Source organism: Pristiophorus japonicus, chromosome 16 (genome assembly GCF_044704955.1).
Source record: "Pristiophorus japonicus isolate sPriJap1 chromosome 16, sPriJap1.hap1, whole genome shotgun sequence".
Classification (NCBI taxonomy): Eukaryota; Metazoa; Chordata; class Chondrichthyes; family Pristiophoridae; genus Pristiophorus; species Pristiophorus japonicus.
In genome coordinates this window covers 108,158,840-108,176,240 of record NC_091992.1, presented here as the reverse complement: position 1 = coordinate 108,176,240, position 17,401 = coordinate 108,158,840, and the positions used below count along the sequence as shown (strand labels likewise).

The 17,401-nt window shown below is 40.4% G+C and overlaps 1 protein-coding gene across 5 annotated transcripts in view; it reads right to left on the bottom strand.

Moving 5' to 3' along the window:
* The window catches only part of LOC139226702 (casein kinase I), a 48,467-nt gene extending 31,846 nt beyond the window's left edge, over positions 1-16,621 (bottom strand). For 4 of the 5 annotated variants that reach the window (XM_070857659.1, XM_070857658.1, XM_070857657.1 and 1 more), the window contains exons 1-2: positions 16,243-16,621; positions 2,192-2,302 (exon numbers count right to left, since the gene is read on the bottom strand). In XM_070857659.1, coding sequence (XP_070713760.1) covers positions 2,192-2,302; positions 16,243-16,318 — 187 coding nt within the window. In that variant the 5' untranslated portion in view covers positions 16,319-16,621. Of the gene's footprint in view, positions 1-2,191; positions 2,303-10,609; positions 10,659-16,242 lie in introns of those variants that run through there. The other variant, XM_070857661.1, reaches the window with a different exon arrangement.
* Between the last annotated feature and the right edge of the window lie 780 nt (positions 16,622-17,401).

The following is a 17,401-nucleotide window of genomic DNA, read 5'->3' as shown; positions in this document are numbered from 1 at the left end:
GTATAATATTTGTAGAAGTATAAATAAGGATTTATTGTAGAATTTAATGACTTCCCCTCCCCCCCCTCCTCGTTCTGGACACCTAATTTGTAACCTTTCAGTTCTACAAAAATCTTCACTTGCTCCATTCTAACTTAGTTTGGAGTACGTTTTCACTGTGAAAACTTTGAAATCAGGCGTCAAGAAAAAATTCTGTTCCAAAGTAGAACTGTTCTCCGACTAGAACTGCAGAAAATAAAATGTGGAGAATTGCGATTTCTAAGATAGTCCGTTCTCCACCAGTTGCTCCTAAAAATCAGGCGCAAATCATGTGGAAACTTGGGCCCAATGTGAGGGAGCTAGATCATTGAAGTTTAAAAAAAAAATCAATACCTGGTTGTCTCAACATCTCCAGAGGGAACCACTCACCATTAAAGAAAAATACAATCATACTCGTTTATTTGCAACTTGCTTAATTGCAATTTCCACTTTAACAACCATTTCTAAAGCCTAGTTTTGTTTTTAAAACCTCTACTTCCACGTGAAAAGTTTGTTTTATTAAACTTGAATTTATTACAATCCCCGTAATATATGCATGTACAACATTGTATAAGTTATATTTATATTATCCAAGAATAACTGACAGCTACAACAAATCTGCCATTTTTCCAAGTCACACCTCAGAACTCATTCGATTTACACCCAAAATGGACACTTCCATTAGTTTAAAAAAAAATGGATTTCTTGTATGTATGTTATTTGAAGAGCAGTGCCCAACAATAGCAGATGGAGCTGATAAAGTTCAAGGTTTATGGCTACAGATATTGTTTATTATATTTGGCCAGTCCATGACCTAAAGGATAGCAATTCAAATCAATCCCATATTGTCCAAAAGAATGAACATTCACAACCTGTTCAAGCACAGCAGAGGAGGAGACCATTTACTGATGTGGGGTCGGGCCCTACAGCAAGGACCTAAATTCTGAGAATGAAAACATAAAACCTCCAATGCCAGTGGAAGTGCTGCGCTGCTTCTTTATCATTGCAGGCTATTTAGACCATTATATTAAATTCTTCCTAATCCTGACCATTAAATTCTGCCGAAAACACACAGGTGGCTATTGGGTGAGAATCAGGTCGAATGGCCTGGTGACACGCACTATTAATGTTCACACACAAATAATAGCCATTGAAGTACGTACTAGAGGGAATGTGGCCCCTAAGGAATTATACCCTAGCAAGAAGTCATGTTTAGGAGAGGCGTGGAAGAGCGAAATTAGTGATAAATACTTGGTATGAAATCCATCTATAAAATAGCTACTACACAATACCAGATTAGCTACCATAGGTATGCACTTCCTCCTATATGAAAGCAGTTAGATTCCATATGCAATTAGGAGATCCGTATCAAGGAGACACAAGTATTGAATGAGGAAACACATACGCAAACATAAAGTTCCAAACAGCACTGGGTCAGAATCATTGAGGAAAACTTTATATGTGGCGTTCTACTGCATTCACAGAAAGAGGAAATTCATACCTGTGATAGCTAATCGAACATCCTCCCACATTTATTCTATTACAGATAGTAGCACAGAGTAGTGTAGAAACTGGAGCCAGGGATCGGAGGAGCCAATTGTACAGAATAGTCTGGACCACTGCAACAAAGCGCTTACCCTGCGCTGGCAGATTAACACAATAATACTTTGCTTCCAAGTAACCACTGCGCAGATAGCATCAAGTAAAATCCTTGATATATTGGCCTTAACGTCACCACAATATTGGGTACAATCGACTAACTTTCCCCGGTGATACTTTGCCACTTCATCTCTTCAGATTAACATGTCCTGTTAAATAAATTCAGATTCACACTATTGAACTGAAAAACCATTTTGGTTTTATTAACACTCACATGTAATATCCATTATCAAATTGGATATGTAATGACTGGGGTAGATTGGGGGTGGGGGGGGGGAATGGAAAGATCAGAAACTAACTCTGCCACTGAGTATTGTGTGTGTGACAAAGGCAAGGAAAATGCCACAAAACTATTTTACCATGAACTTGCTTCCCATCAAGCATTTGGTACTCTTAACTATCTAGCAGTGTTGCCATAAGCAAGCACTTAAGTCATTTTTAATCCAACCTAAGCCATTGAATATAGAATGCTGAATGAAGTGGGCCAGGCCAATAAGGTGAAGGAAAACTTTACCTCCTCCTTGCATCATCTTGTAGATCTTGCTCTCAATGTGTAACTGTGGGTGTTTGGTTTTCACACATTCCAGCTTGATGGCCACCTCCTCTCCTGCAGCAATGTCAGTTCCTGAGAGAAAACAAGTGAATGCTTATTTCGGTCAATGAAAGAACTGTACAGATCTGAAGAAGATACTGCGTCATCTATTAAGTCAAGGTTGCTATTTTATTTTACATATCAACACCATCCAGGAGAAAACAGTCTGCTTTATTGGTGCACCAGTCAAAAACTCAACATCCTCCTCCACCAGATTGTGGCTGCATTATGTACTGTTTACAAGATGCAGTATGGCAACTCATCAAGCTTACTTTGACAGAACCTCCCAACCATGTAACCTCTACCAAGAAGATGAGATCGTCACCTCCAAGTCATACATCATCCTGACTTGGACATACTTTGCAGTTCCTGGGTTAAAATCCTAATTCAGCACTAATTGGCAATTTTACTCACAGGCCCGACACAATGGCTGGTGTGGAAAATTGACTTGTTACATTGGTGCAATAGGGATGTTCTTGAGGTTGGAAGAGTACAGGGAGCTTTACTCTTCATTTAAATCATACACCTGCTCAGGAGTACTGGGGCACCTTAAATAGAAAATGTTGCTTCCCATCCATCACTTTGATGAGTATAAAAGCTCAATTAAGAAAATGACACACTCGACATTTTACAATATCTTCAACAGTATATATTTCTGTATCAAACGTTTTAAGGAAACACAGATCTATAAACGGCATGAGTGGTGGAGGCTGCAAAGGAAATTGTGGGTTACATTACACTTAGAGCAGTTGACATGAAAAATGATAAACATTCATGGTAATGTGACCTTTAAAAGAGCACACATTTAATGTTACAAGTTGAATCTTTATTCCAAAATATACGTTCGCATTGGAAAACAAGTAAACAAATTAATTTTTTAGATCAACAGAAGGCTTGTAATGTCACCGAAGTGCCATTATTATGGGTGTGTGATATGTTTATGCTATGTTCACTTGAACTGCAAAAAACTGACAGAAGGACAATTACAGACTACTCTTCCAGACCATGGTAGACTGGAGAAAACATTGAGCCTATGACATTAGGAAGGTGGTTCTGGTATTTATGGATGTGTTGCTGGTAGTGATCGTAGGAGCAGTTTGAGGTGATTAATCATAATCATACAAAAAACAATTATACAACATTAAAATGTATTTGCTCAAATGTATGCTTTCCTGTAGTAATGAAGCCTGTGGAGTATACACCTCAATGTAACCTGATGTTAATGTAATTACTTCAATTGTCTAAAACTACCTGTGACACAAACTTTAAAAAGACCTTTCTGATTAACTTATGCCCAACAACCCCGATTAGGACAATAAGCTGAACACAGGTCCATGCATGCATCAACCTACAACCAGTCAGCAACATTTTAAAAAGTTACCTTTATAGCAAATGCAACGTTAACAATGCTAGCTTTCTGACAGCAGTCTACTTTGCAGTGTTTAGACCGCACATAACGAACATGTAATGGAATGGCAACACTAATCGTCAATGTGGAAGTGGGCAAAAAGCAAAAATGGAGAAAAGTTGTTGCAGCATTCAATGTAGAGACATGTCACAATGGACAGCAGAGAGTCACTTCTGCTCTCAAACTGAAAGGTGTTTTGGTTTACACTGAAGCAAGACAAGATACTTGGGAAAGAGACAAGATAAACAGATCCAATCCTCGAACTCTATTTGGGATTCAAGCACATGAACAATGGAACATTAAAAACACGGCTCCTTTTAACCTGTCAGTAGATTCTACAGGAATCATAACATGCCGGGCAATTGGTTTTTGATCCCCTAACTGCATAAATGAGTGAAGGTGACACTGCAGTCATGAGCACTGCAGTGTGCAGCAGAAAAGCAAAGTCATAATAAAAGCCTCAAAAGAAATTCACACATCATCCTGACTCCGCCATGGGATGTTTGCTGTCTCAGCAGTACTGATCAGAGACCAGGTGTTTCCCTGCTGGAAGGGACAGAAAAATCAGAGGGCAAGTCACCAGATCTTCTCTTGTGCACCCCCTGAAGATCAGGTCTCAAGAGTTGCATTATTGGATGGCTGGGAGCCAATGGTATGTGATTTGTGATGACCCAGAAGGGAGAAATATAAAAGGGAAATGATTCATATGAGGAAATGAGACTTCGGCTTAATTAATTAAGACAAGAGCTGGTTGACAGCTAGTAATTTAAATAATCCCAAACTTGATGTAGTGTGGTAAAACCTCAATAAAACAAATGAAAGGTGAATTCCTGAGAATTTTTGGTTAACCCTCTCTAAAGAAACTACCTATAGTTACTTGAAGCATACTATTTTGGTTCAGTGTGGATCACGTCAAGATGCATGCAGAAACTTGCACTTTGCCTGCACTGAACACAATATATGTAACTGTTCGGTTAAATATTAGTAGACTAAACTGTTTAATGTTTTGATGCTCAGTTCAGTTTTGGAAAGTATTTTTATCTAATAATCCAATATTTTTAATATTCAAAAATCACACATCAGGAAGCAAATTGCCTTTTTAAACATAACCTACTTTACTTAATCGAATGAGTTAACTATAATTTAATGCATAATTTGCAACACAAACGGTCACATTTGATCACTGTTTGTACTCGCAATCCCTCAATAGTCAGTCATGAACGCCAAATGTGCCATTTAACAAAACCAATAGAATAATTTTAACCTTCTCATTTTTAAGTTTGTGAAAACAAGGAACAAATCAAGTACCCACTGAAACCATTAAATCTTATGTCTCATGAGAAACAACAGCTATATATGCATTTTATGGACTTCACAGTCCCAATATCCAATTAGCCTGTGGTCACCAAAACTACATTTCTGGAATTAATTCTATACTTTACATAAAAGTGGGTGATGAAGATGAGTATGTTAAACAAATGGTAAGTGACTCATCAAAAGCTTGAAAAAATTAGTCAGCTCCAAATTTTCTCTTCCCGTAAACTTATTTTCCCAAAGTAGGAGCTGTTCCTGTAGACTGCAACACAAAACAGGAATGAGTCTGGAGACAGGAATGATTCAGAAGAATGTGACTCAATTTAATTCTCAGATATAAAGCTTTGTCTTACCGATCAAATTGAGAAACGTTTACATGCTTTTTAAACACAATTAATGCACAGGAAAAGTTTTTTTTCGATTTAAAGAATGGACACATTCAATCGCCGTTTGCCACAGTACCGAAATGGCTCTCAAAGTTACAAATGACATCCTTTGTGACTGTGAAAGGCAAACTATCCCTCCTCATCCTTCTTGACTTGTCTGCAGCCTTTGACATGGTTGACCACTATCCTTTTCCAATGCCTCGCCACCGTCGTCCAACTGGGTGGGACTGCACTCGCGTGGTTCCATTATCTATCTAAATCGTAGCCAGAGAATCATCTGCAACGGTTTCTCTTCCCACTCCCGCATCGTTACCTCTGGGGTCCCCCAAGGATCTATCCTTGGGCCCCTCCTATTTCTCACCTACATGTTGCCCCTTGGCGACATCATCCGAAAACACAATGTCTGTTTCAACATGTACGCTGATGCCACCCGGCTCAACCTCACCACTTCTCTCGACTCCTCCATGGCCTTTAAATTGGCAGACTGCCTGTCCGACATCCAGTTCTGGATGAGAAGTTTTCTCCAATTAAATATTGGGAAGACCAAGGCCATTGTTTTCGGTCCCCGCCACAAACTCTGCTCCCTAGTCACTGACTCCATCCCTCTCCTTAACTTCTGTCTGAGGCTGAACCACATTGTTTGCAACCTTGGTGTCATATTTGACCCTGAAATGAGCTTTCCACCACATAGCCGCATAATAACTAAGATTGCATATTTACATCTCTATAACAATCACCTCGTCTCCGCTCTCGCCTCAGCTCAGCTCAGCCGCTGCTGAAACCCTCATCCATGCCTGTGTTACCTCTAGACTTGACTATTCCAACACACTCTTGGCTGGCCTCCCACATTCTATTCTACGTAAACTAGAGGTGATCCAGAGCTCAGCTAGCCGTGTCCTAACTCACATCAAGTCCTGCTCACCCATCACCCCTGTGCTCGCTGACTTATATTGGCTCCCGGCTAAGCAACGCATCGATTTCAAAACCTTCCATGGCCTCACCCCTCCCTATCATCTCCTTCAGCCCTACAACCCCCTCGGGTGAGATATCTGCGCTCCTGTAATTCTGTCTGTTGAGCATTCCCGGTTATAATCGCTCAACCATTGGTAGCTGTGGCTTCTGTTGCCTAGACCCCAAGCTCTGGAATTCCCTGCCTCAACCTCTCCGCCTCTCTTTCCTCCTTCAAGACGCTTCTTAAAACCTACCTCCTTCACCTGCCCCAATTTCTCCTCGTGTCTCGGTGTCAAATTTTGTGTCTCAATACTCCTGAGAAGCACCTTGGGACCTTTCACTGTGTTAAAGGCACTATATAAATACAAGTTGTTATGACAAATTGTGAAAGACTGCATGAGAACATAGATAAAACAGAGAGGTTGTAAATGCTGTTTAAAGTGAAAGAGAGAAGGATAATGTTGAACTTGTACAAGACAGGAGTGTTAGGCAGTCAATTACAGGAAGGATATAAATGCAATAGAAAATGTGCTGCATAGATTCACTAGGATTTTACCATGGATGAGGATTATAGTTACAAAGAGACTTGAGAAGCTAAAGGTTTCTTAACTACAGCCGAGGTGGTTGCAGATGAACCGACTGAGGTCTTCAAAATGATGAAGGGTTTATGATAAAGTAGGGATAGATTACTTACGCCAGTCACCAAGACAGTAATGAAAAGACCCAAATTAAAGATAATCAAGAAAAGAATTAAAGAGTCTAGAAAAAAAAAACCATCACACACAAAATGGAATTCTCTGCCAGAAACCATTGTTGAAGTATAGTTCATAAATTCCTTTTAAAGGGAATTAAATGCTTGAAATATGTACAGGGAACAGGAACCTATGCAAACTTGATGGGCAGAATTGCCTGTTCCTGTACTGATATTTTACAATTCTGGTTGGCATGAACTGACCTGGATTACCAATTCTGGGCTGACTACTTATGAGCAGTGAAGTGAACTAATATTTAGGGCACATTCATGACAAAAGAAAAAGACACATCCTCACACATGTTTTTTCTGTAGTGTGTTGCAATTTCCTTCTCTATGCTGAGCCCAGAATTGAGGAAGAGAGCTAGCCCAGAATTGAGGAAGAGAGCTACAAGTGCTTATTCAGACAGGTTCATGTTAAATAAAGCTATAAACAACCAGCCTTTTTTGTAGCTTCTAAAAAACATGATTACAAACTGTATGGCTTTGAGTACAAAATTCATTTTCTATGCTTTTTAAAAAATCAATCAACCCAGCTCCGAATGAATTGGACAGAACACTGCATGGCTTTAGAATGATTCTAATAAAAGACTTGCATTTATATAGTGCCTTTCATGACCACCGGATGTCTCAAAGTGCTTTACAGCCAATGAAGTAATTTTGGAGTGTAATCACTGTTGTAATGTGGGAAATGGGCAGCCAATGTACGCATAGCAAGCTCCCACAAAGAGCAATGTGATGATGACTAATCTGTTTTGGTGATGTTGATTGAAGGATAAATATCAACCAGGACACCAGGATAATTCCCCTGCTTTTCTTCGAAATAGTGCCATGGGGTCTTTTATGTCCACCTGAGCGTGCAGGTATGTCCACCTGGTTTAACACCTCATCCGAAAGATGGCACCTCCGATAGTGCAGCACCCCCTCAGCACTGCACTGGAGAGATTAGAAAAATTCCAAAATATTTACATTTTATTTTAAGAGTGCATACCAATGATAAACTGATTGAAATAAAACTGCTAGAAAGTTCCAGCTTAGGGCTGCCAATTTCACTTTATTCCTAGCTTATCATAGGCAGTCCTCCGAATCGAGAATGACTTGCTTCCATGCCAAAAAAGGGATGAGTTCACAGGTGTTTCAATGAAGGACCTAATATTCCAGATCCCGAACTACATAGTGAAGGGCGGAAGATGTCCGTGCTTGGATTTTAAAAAAAAATGTGTGGTGGCCGTTGCACATCAGCCACCACACGGGCTTGACAGAGCTAGGTCTTGGTCCAGTGGCAAGGATTACCCAAGACGACTGGAGACCAGCTCTGCTGCACAGACCGAGCACGCACACATATTGCAGTGGGGCTGGCCCTCACCTCTTCTGGGCCCCGGTCACTTCCTTTTACAAACTCTTGCCACTCCTTCTGCTGTGCCTGCCCGCACTGCGATCAGAAACCTGGTTTTGCAGCCATCTCCCTCCTGCAGCAGCACGCGCTGCTCCCTGCAGTGGCCCCGGCCTGCTGATGGTCTTGGTCCTAGCTTGTATGCAAAGAGCTGATGTCTCAATGCTTCAGTCTAGCCATCCTGAATATTGAACAGTGACACCTTAGGGGCAGACAGGTTTTAAAGACCATTTTTATCTTACCGAAAATAAGAGCATGTAGGGATATCCGAGAACTTGAATGAAATTCCTTTTAGCATTATTAACGTCCCTCACAAAAACAAGCGATTGCATGCCATTTGTTCCTAAACCTTTGATGTTTGCCGACGTACAACAAAACAGTTGGCAATTTGTTTCCCTCTTTCACACCCCAATCACAGCTGCTTTTAAAATAATCTGGTGAGTCCTCCTGAAAAGTTACTCCCAAAATCACAATAAAATTATCCCCATTCTTTAGGAGAGAGTTTAAAAAAAAATAAAGTGGACTGTGATAGAAATTGGAGTCGACGGCTGAGAGTCCAAGGGTGATGCAGAGGGAAATGAAGATCCATTAAGTCGGCTGCATTGATTTTGTAAATCACGGCTAAAAAAAAGCATTACAGAATTGAGTCCCAAGTGCCAGCTTCCAAAAGCAAATGGACAGGCCAGATTACATCTCCATCAGTGGGGAGAAGTGTGGCTTACTGCCAGTGATTACTCAAAATAAATTACAACTGGGGTGAGGGTTGTAATATAATACGACTGAATATTGATAACATCAGCCCACTATGGATTCCTATGTGAGGGAGCAAGAACGACGACTGAAATTGTTGTATAGACTGAATTATTATAGTCAGTCACCCTTTTGCAAAAAATGTTTCAGTTCAACTGTCCAGTGATTATATATTTTTAAAATTTAATACAAGAGCTTGTGGTCATTTGGTCTCCTTGAAGGCATTGAAATTATGAAGGAGTGATTAGATGACCATGTGCTGTCCCTTTATGAGCAATATCTAGACCAGTACATACATTAAATCATTCCCCTTATTCCTCCTCATTTCCCTTCTCCCCACACCATCCATGGTGAAGACAGAGGGTAAATCATTTCTCCCACGTTTCCAACGACACTATTTAGTAAAGGTTCACTGTGACTTGCACTGGGCTTCCAACCACCTCTGCTGAAGTGGTTTATTTTAATACTGAACGTACCCCCATTGCTAAAGGACAGGATTGACACTACTTTTCCTATCTGTGGTACAGCAGGTTGGTAATATAGTGCAAACTAGTCTTCACTATAGCCAGGAATATTTCATTTACTTGCTACCGTTAAGCATTTCAAAGACATGATAATCATATATACACAGCATTACTGTTTGTCCTGCACCACACATGATCTTAGTAGACATGAAAGCCAGGGCCTTCTGCTTCAGCGCTTGCCAGCATGCAGTTTTCTGCCCATTTGAGTGAATGGATAGAAAATCACAGACTGGCAAATGCATAAGGTTTTTAAATTTATGCCCAGTTTGTCAAAAATATTGAAAGGGATCGGCTGAGTAGAAACAGTTTTCTGAAAAGGTATTTAATAAATCAATTTCTCCGTGGTGTTTTACTGCAAGCACTGCACTCTGTTTTAACTAGTAGGTTCCTAAATGCTTTAAGAGATAGAACTGGGCCAAGGGAGCCAGGATAGTCTAGTACAAACACATTGTGTCAGGGAATAGTAAAACACAGCATTACTGACACAATCCCTGATCCCTGCCATACCTTCAGGGGAAGTAGGTAAGAATCCAGGAACTCTCCTCTCCCCTGCTCCCAAAATGAGCAGAGCACAGCCACACGAGTTATCCAGGGCCACTCATAACCAACCAGCTGAAGAGCAGCGATGCACGACATGGAACCAAGCCACTGGCTTACCCCTCCGGCAAGGAATGGCCTGGACTCTTTCCCTCTCCCGTTCATGAGCAAGATTATCCATCATTTTGTAGCGGGTTAAGTTCCCAAACCAGACATTCCACATTAAGTTTTCAATACAGGTTTCTCTTAACAAGTTTCTTTGAGGATGGCCACAAAGACAAACTAGTTTTATATTGTATATCTCTATTAGATGTTCTATAGCATACTTGTATTTAATGTTTGAGTGAACTGCACACAAATTTCCCATTAAAGTCCATTTAAGTACAAACATGTTTCACGTCATTCTTCCTTAGTGGCGTCTCAAGACAGCAATTTAAAGTTAATTCTCCTTGCTGATGGCAAACATGTTTCATTTCCTGTTCCCGTACAAGTTACATATTGGGCAAGAACACAATCGTAAACACACACTCTCACCATGGTCATTTCCTATGTGAGAAAAACAAGACTAAAAATGTTATAACTAAATTAAAATGCTTATTTCTGAACAGCCATATCCCCGAGCTCAACAGGATGTATACCAACAGAACAATTTGTTTTGAGAGAAATAGTTTCACTTTTTAAAACTGTCAGCACATTTTAAATGTAATCAGATAATCTTTGAATGGAGGATTAAATGTTGGACTTGCTGTTAATTAAGCCGGACAGCAGTCAATAAACAGAATAGCGATTTTAAAAAGGCATATACTATTTAAATCTATTGCTGTTTGACTATTAGACTATTTTGCCTGGTGGTTCAAGATTCTAGGACAACTGAATGGATTTATAGCATTTCATCAATTTTATACAGAAAGTTCAGAGCAGGCGTGTGTTATGGTTCTATAGTAACTCAGCGCTTATATGATAAACTGTAAGCAGGAAGTTGCATTCGAATAGAAATTCTTCAGAATCCTTTAAAGCCGTTAAGAGCTCCAATATTTTATATCAACGCAAAGCCGGCAATCTTTTTGGTTGCTGCTTGAAGTGTGAGTCACCCGTAGACACTTGGAGGAGTAGCTTCTACACTCACTCAATGAGAGAACCTTATTGGGAAATAAATGCACACTCCTTTTTAGCATGAAATACAAAAAAAAGTAGAGGGGAAAACAATGACACCTCTCTTCTCCCTCCGTCCTATTGATAGCTGCGTCAATTTATAGTGCATTTATTTGAAGAAAGTGTTAAGTGTTGCAGTTTCAAGGAGGCTTTGTTGTTCCCCCTCCCCCTTTTTAGGACCCTGAATGCCAGGCATTCTTTTCCCAATATTGAATCCTGCTTTGCGTCTGTGTTAAATGACTCCAGTGGGTATGCCAGTCAGTTTCACACACTATTGTTCTCCAAACAGGAAATCAGGGAATTTGAAGGTGTCAATCAAAACACATCCAATCCGAGAACAACCAACCACACAGGAACATTTCACACGGCGGCTTCACGCAGCAAACAACCTGACTGACTGAAAACTTCAATAATAATATTTAAAATAGTATTGCCTTCACATTTGCTGCACTAGCCGAGTTGCTGTCAGGAACTAATTTAGTTGACTCTTGGTGCCCGAGCTCTATACTCTGTCAATTGAAACAGTCATCTTTTCAGCTGACATTTTACAAAAGGTCACGAACAGAGGACTGGAGCTTTCGGAGAGGCACAGGAGGCTACAGATTAGCAAGGGACAAGGCTATAATGAGTTTTTAAAACAAGGGCAAGAATTTAAAATTTTAGACTGGGATCCAATAACCCCAGAATTGCAATTGTAGAACAAACATCAAACATCAAACCCTAGCACAAAACGAGGGATGCAAAATTCATATACTGGTAAAACAACAAAGGGAGGCCATCTGCCACAACTTTGCCTCTTGAACCATTGGAGTCGTGCCAAAGGATTGTGGTAAAGCACCTGGTAACTGCTGAAACAAGCCAAAGTTCCAAGATGAAAATGAGGAGCACCTCCTAACTCCCCAAAGCCTTTCCACCATCTACAAGGCACAAGTTAGGAGTGGAATAGAATACTCTCCACTTGCCTGGATGAATGCAGCTCCAACAACACTCACGAAACTCGACACCATCCAGGACAAAGCAGCTCGCTTGATTGGCACCCCATCCACCACCTTCAACATTCACTCCCTCCACCACCGGTGTACCTTGGCTGCAGTGTGTACCATCTACAAGATGCACTGCAGCAACTTAGAAGGATAAGGGCAGCAGGCACATGGGAACACCACCACCTGCAAGTTCTCCTCAAGGTCATACACCATCCTGACTTGGAAATATATCGGCCGTTCCTTCATCGTCACTGGGTCAAAATCGTGGAACTCCCTCCCTAACAGCACTGTGGGTGTACCTTCACCACACGGACTGCAGCGGTTCAAGGTGGCGGCTCACCCACCACCTTCTCAAGGGCAATTAGGGGTGGGTAATAAATGTTGGCCTTGCCAGCGACGCCCACATCCCATGAACAATTTTTTTTAAAACTTCCTAGGTGAAGTACAAGACCCTAAACATCTAGCCCTCCAAATTCCAGTGGCTTGCACCTAAAACTGATTAATGGGGCTGAATAGTTGCAAGTCTGTGAGGAAATCTCCCAACACCCTAGAAAAGAGGGACCAAGTTTACTGAAGTAGTGTAATGCACAATTTCATTGATTCTACTAAACAATAAAAAGACAGGTGCAGCAAAACTTCATCACACCCATATTGAGCATATTTTGGACAAACAATTTTACTTAAAAAAAACCAGGAAAGGTAGCTTTTAAGCATCAAGGTGGCCCCTTTCCTGCCCAGTCTGAACCCTGCAGATGTTCGCTAGTCCCTCTTTATGCAAGACGCCACAACCAGAAACAATGACAAAAGCGAACATAGTTTGCTTTCATTCTTTTGTACCTAAGCTGCCTATCACTTTATTTATTGCAGATAAAAGAAACATTTAATCTGAAGAACGTATAATTTTTGTAAAAAGATGGGGATAAAATCCATTAATGGCCAGCTGGTACAGATTGTCAATCACATCCAAATGGTATCACAAAGCGCTGCAGCATCAGCTGGATGGGAGTTCAGAATTTAAATAGAACTAGCGGCATACTTCTGCTTTTGAGGTCAATTTACCAAATACAACATTATTTTTCTTGGAAACAATTAAGAAAACTGAAAATCAGAAACAAAATAATGCACACTGGTGATTGAGTTCTCCGTTAGTGATCAAACCAAGGTCTAAGCAGGTTTTTAAAAAAGATTGTGTCCAAAAACTGTAATGCTTGTGTGTCATCTAAAGCCATCTGAAGTGTTTTATAAAATAAATTACATACTGCTCCAGGAAAAAGAAACAAAGGAATCAAGGCCTTGAGGGGGGGGGGGGGGGGAATGGGGAAGTGACAGGGAAGGCACAAGTCACGACAAAAAAAAAGAAAAAAAATCTAACCAAAAAATATATTGAAAATCGATTACTAAAACTACACTTTTTAAAGTGTGTTCTGCAAATGGGACACTCAATTTCACCAAGGGATTCTAAGAGGATTTTGACTATAAAAATAAATTTATGATTTTGATCTGCCATTTAAGATGGTGGAGGTTTCTCCCCCACTGTACGACTAAGATTGGAGAATTTGTTCATGCGGATATATTGGAGGAAAAATACCCAATATATGTGTTACCTTTGTAAAGGGAATGGGTGGGGAGAAAAGTATCAAACAGTATTCAACAGAAATCAAGATCAAATCATTGGAACCTTTAAAAAAAAGAGTAAACTGTGCACCAAATATCGCAAAATATGACACTCAAAATTCACATATCTGAATTTGCCACTATTATTTAAGGATAATTAGCTTCTTCAATATAATCTAGAGTCTGCTCACCAAACACAGACCTGGTTTAATGGTGCATGATTCATTTCCTGAAACATTGCAAACCTTAACATTTCTCATTGTTCATAAACAGGAACTAGTCAACATTCAGAAAGGCTCCTATGTGAATTGTGAAAGAGACATACAAGTAGTACAAAAGGAAATCAGAGACAATATAGAAAGCTGGTGTTCTGCAATATCCACCTCCCATCCCCTCCCCCATCTCCATTTACCATGCAGGGCAGACTTCAGGAGCATTGTGACAGCAATAGAAAAACTGGACAAAGTGATTCAAAAGTCACACTCGATCAGAAGGAGAGCTTGCAGCAGCAGCACTGCTGTCTTCAGAGGAAGCTTTGGAAAACTACTACACCCAAGGCTGTACCATCGATGCATTTATATTACAGCAGTGCCACTAAAGTCAAGGCTGGCATCAGGAACAGCATCCTGTGGGAGGAGATACTTCTTGCATCAACAAGTTTCTCAATTTATTTTAGAATATGCAAAACCTGAGATTTTTTTTCCTCCAAAAGCTGGATATAAATTCTGCCAATTTTGAAATCTGCAAAACACATTCAGTACTTAAAGAGTCAGCATTCATTATAGAATAGCAATTGACAAAACACTGATCAAATAATTGTGTCACTGTTGAAAATGTGCAACTGTTCCATTATGCATGTTGTCAGGGTTAAATTCTGGTTCCTCTACTGATGAGATCTAAAATAATTGTTTCAATTATCACTAATGGCTTATTGGATAGCAGTTAGTTCAGTTCTGTTCGTGAGGTACAGCTGATCGGTTCAACAAAGGTCAGACAGACTCTCTCATACTGCATCTACAGAGTTACTATTGTAAACAACATTAAAATACTACAAACTGCAATTAAATTGTATCAGTCTTTCTTGCACTCACATTTAACTTGCACTATGCTCTATTCCAATGCTACATCACAGCATGACCACTCATATATAGAGGTCAATCCAATCCAAGCAGGAATCAGACATTAAATCTTGCATCAAAAGTTTTATCAGTATTTGCTTAATATTCCAAGTTATTGTTTGGTTCTCCTCAACAAATACCTGGACAGGGGGTTAACTCCAGATCTAACACCATTAGCACTGAAAAAGGAGAGATTTAGGCAGTCTACAGAAAAACTATGCTAATTGTGGGTATTCCATGATGACACTGGTAGTCCCGCATGCTAAACCCCCAGCATTATAAACTTAGTTATAAAACTGCCATGGCTCGTGTCCAGGGAACTGCCACCTAGATGTTCAATATTTACATTATGAATAGCCTATTCATAAACAGGTTTTTAGATGAACAATAGCCAACCAAACTGCAACCATTTGCATGTATAAAACAATTGATATTCTTGGCTGGTGTTGGATGTTATGGTTCTCACCAGGAAACAAATTTGATTATTTTCAGTCCTCCCATAATCCACTTCTTTCACACAAACAAAACAATTACTTTGAAACACTCCTTCAGAAAACAACAGTATTACAGACCTCGACTGCTGACAATTTATGCTTTACATTCACATTACAAGGGACATACAAAAGAATATTTCAACCTCTTCGTCTCATAAATTCCCACAGCTTGTATCCCCAGGAGTATTACTTCATAGATCAGCTGGTTTTTTTTTTAAAAGCAGCTATGTTTGCTACACTCCCTTTAGTGATTTCTTTGTTGTTCAGCTAAAATACATGTCTGATATTCTATCCTTTGACTGATGGATTATTGAAACAGTCCATCTGTTGTGGTAAAATGAACGCTGGACATTATCTAATAGTCAGCTCCTTCTAGATGTGATCCCTGGGATTTACAATCTTCCCAGGAGCAGATTTGTGGATATGGAGATTGACTCTGTGAATGACAGTTTTTCTGTCTTGACTATTACCATGTCCTTTGCCCTTTGGGCCAGTGACACGGGACTAGATATTACACACACTGTTTTAAGCCGTGTTATTCTGAGGAGTTCTATTCTCTCTCTTGCCTTCCTCCCAAATATCCACTCTCAGTTCTTACCCAGATAAATGTCTCCGAAGGACCCGCTGCCGATTTTCCTGCCGAGCCGGTACCTGTTTCCCACTCTCAGTTCCATGGTTGGATGTGTTTGATTTTTTTTAACCCGGTAACTGAGGGAAACTCTCTCTATTGCTTTCTCTCTCTCTGCCTGTGTCCCAGTCTTTCTCACAGAACGATTTTCACCATCACTTTTCTCGCTCCTTTCCAAATGCACCCCGACAATATCTGCACCAAACGACACGCTATACGCCGTAGATTATGCTCCGCCAAGTTTTATTGTCATCCTGTCCACTCGCACGCAGGATGGCATCGGATTCTAGTGACTGTCTCTCCCTCTCCTTCCTCGGCTCTACTTCGCCATTACTGTACTGAGAACTGACTGACGTCACATCCGCCTGACGTCACTCGATAGGGCGGGGTGAACACGGGTGACGTCATATATATAATCTCTCATGTATGTTACTACTGCAGTGTAGCCATCATAAATATGTGAGCAATAAATGTTTTAACATTGCCCACTACCTGACATCAACAGCCAATACCTTTCAGTGGGTGAAGTTACCAATCAGTATGACACACAAGTGTTGTCACAAAGCAATTGCTTTGACAAAGCAGATTTTAAACATTGAAGTTTCATATACATTTAGTCCAATGGTATTTAAAAATGTAGAAGCCTTTTGGCTAAGATCATGCGTAACTGACCTGACCAGCCACCATGACCTCCGGGTGGTTTCTCCCTGGTCAGGAAGGTATATGCTTGCTTTTTTGGAAACAGGAGGTGGGTGGGGTGGCTTGACCCATCCACCTCCACGGAGGTGTGTGGGGTGGCTTGACCCATCCACCTCCATGGCACGAACCTGGTATTGCAGTACTTCCAGGAACGGTGCAGTGGCTCTAGGCCTTTTGGCTAAGAGCATTGGCGCAGAGTGATCCTTGGCATGTGCAAGGTGACCTCTGGCGTTTGTGATTTGACAAAGAATTGGAACGATTGGCTACGAATTTAAAAAAAAAAACATTTTAAAATGTAGAAGTGACCATCTGATAGAAAAACCTTTTGCGCAGTTTTGACATTTTATATTTTCCTTTGTGTGTTTTATTCTGCACCCTTACATGGACTCACATCTGCTTTTCTCTGATTAGCATGGTTTTGTGAGTCTCC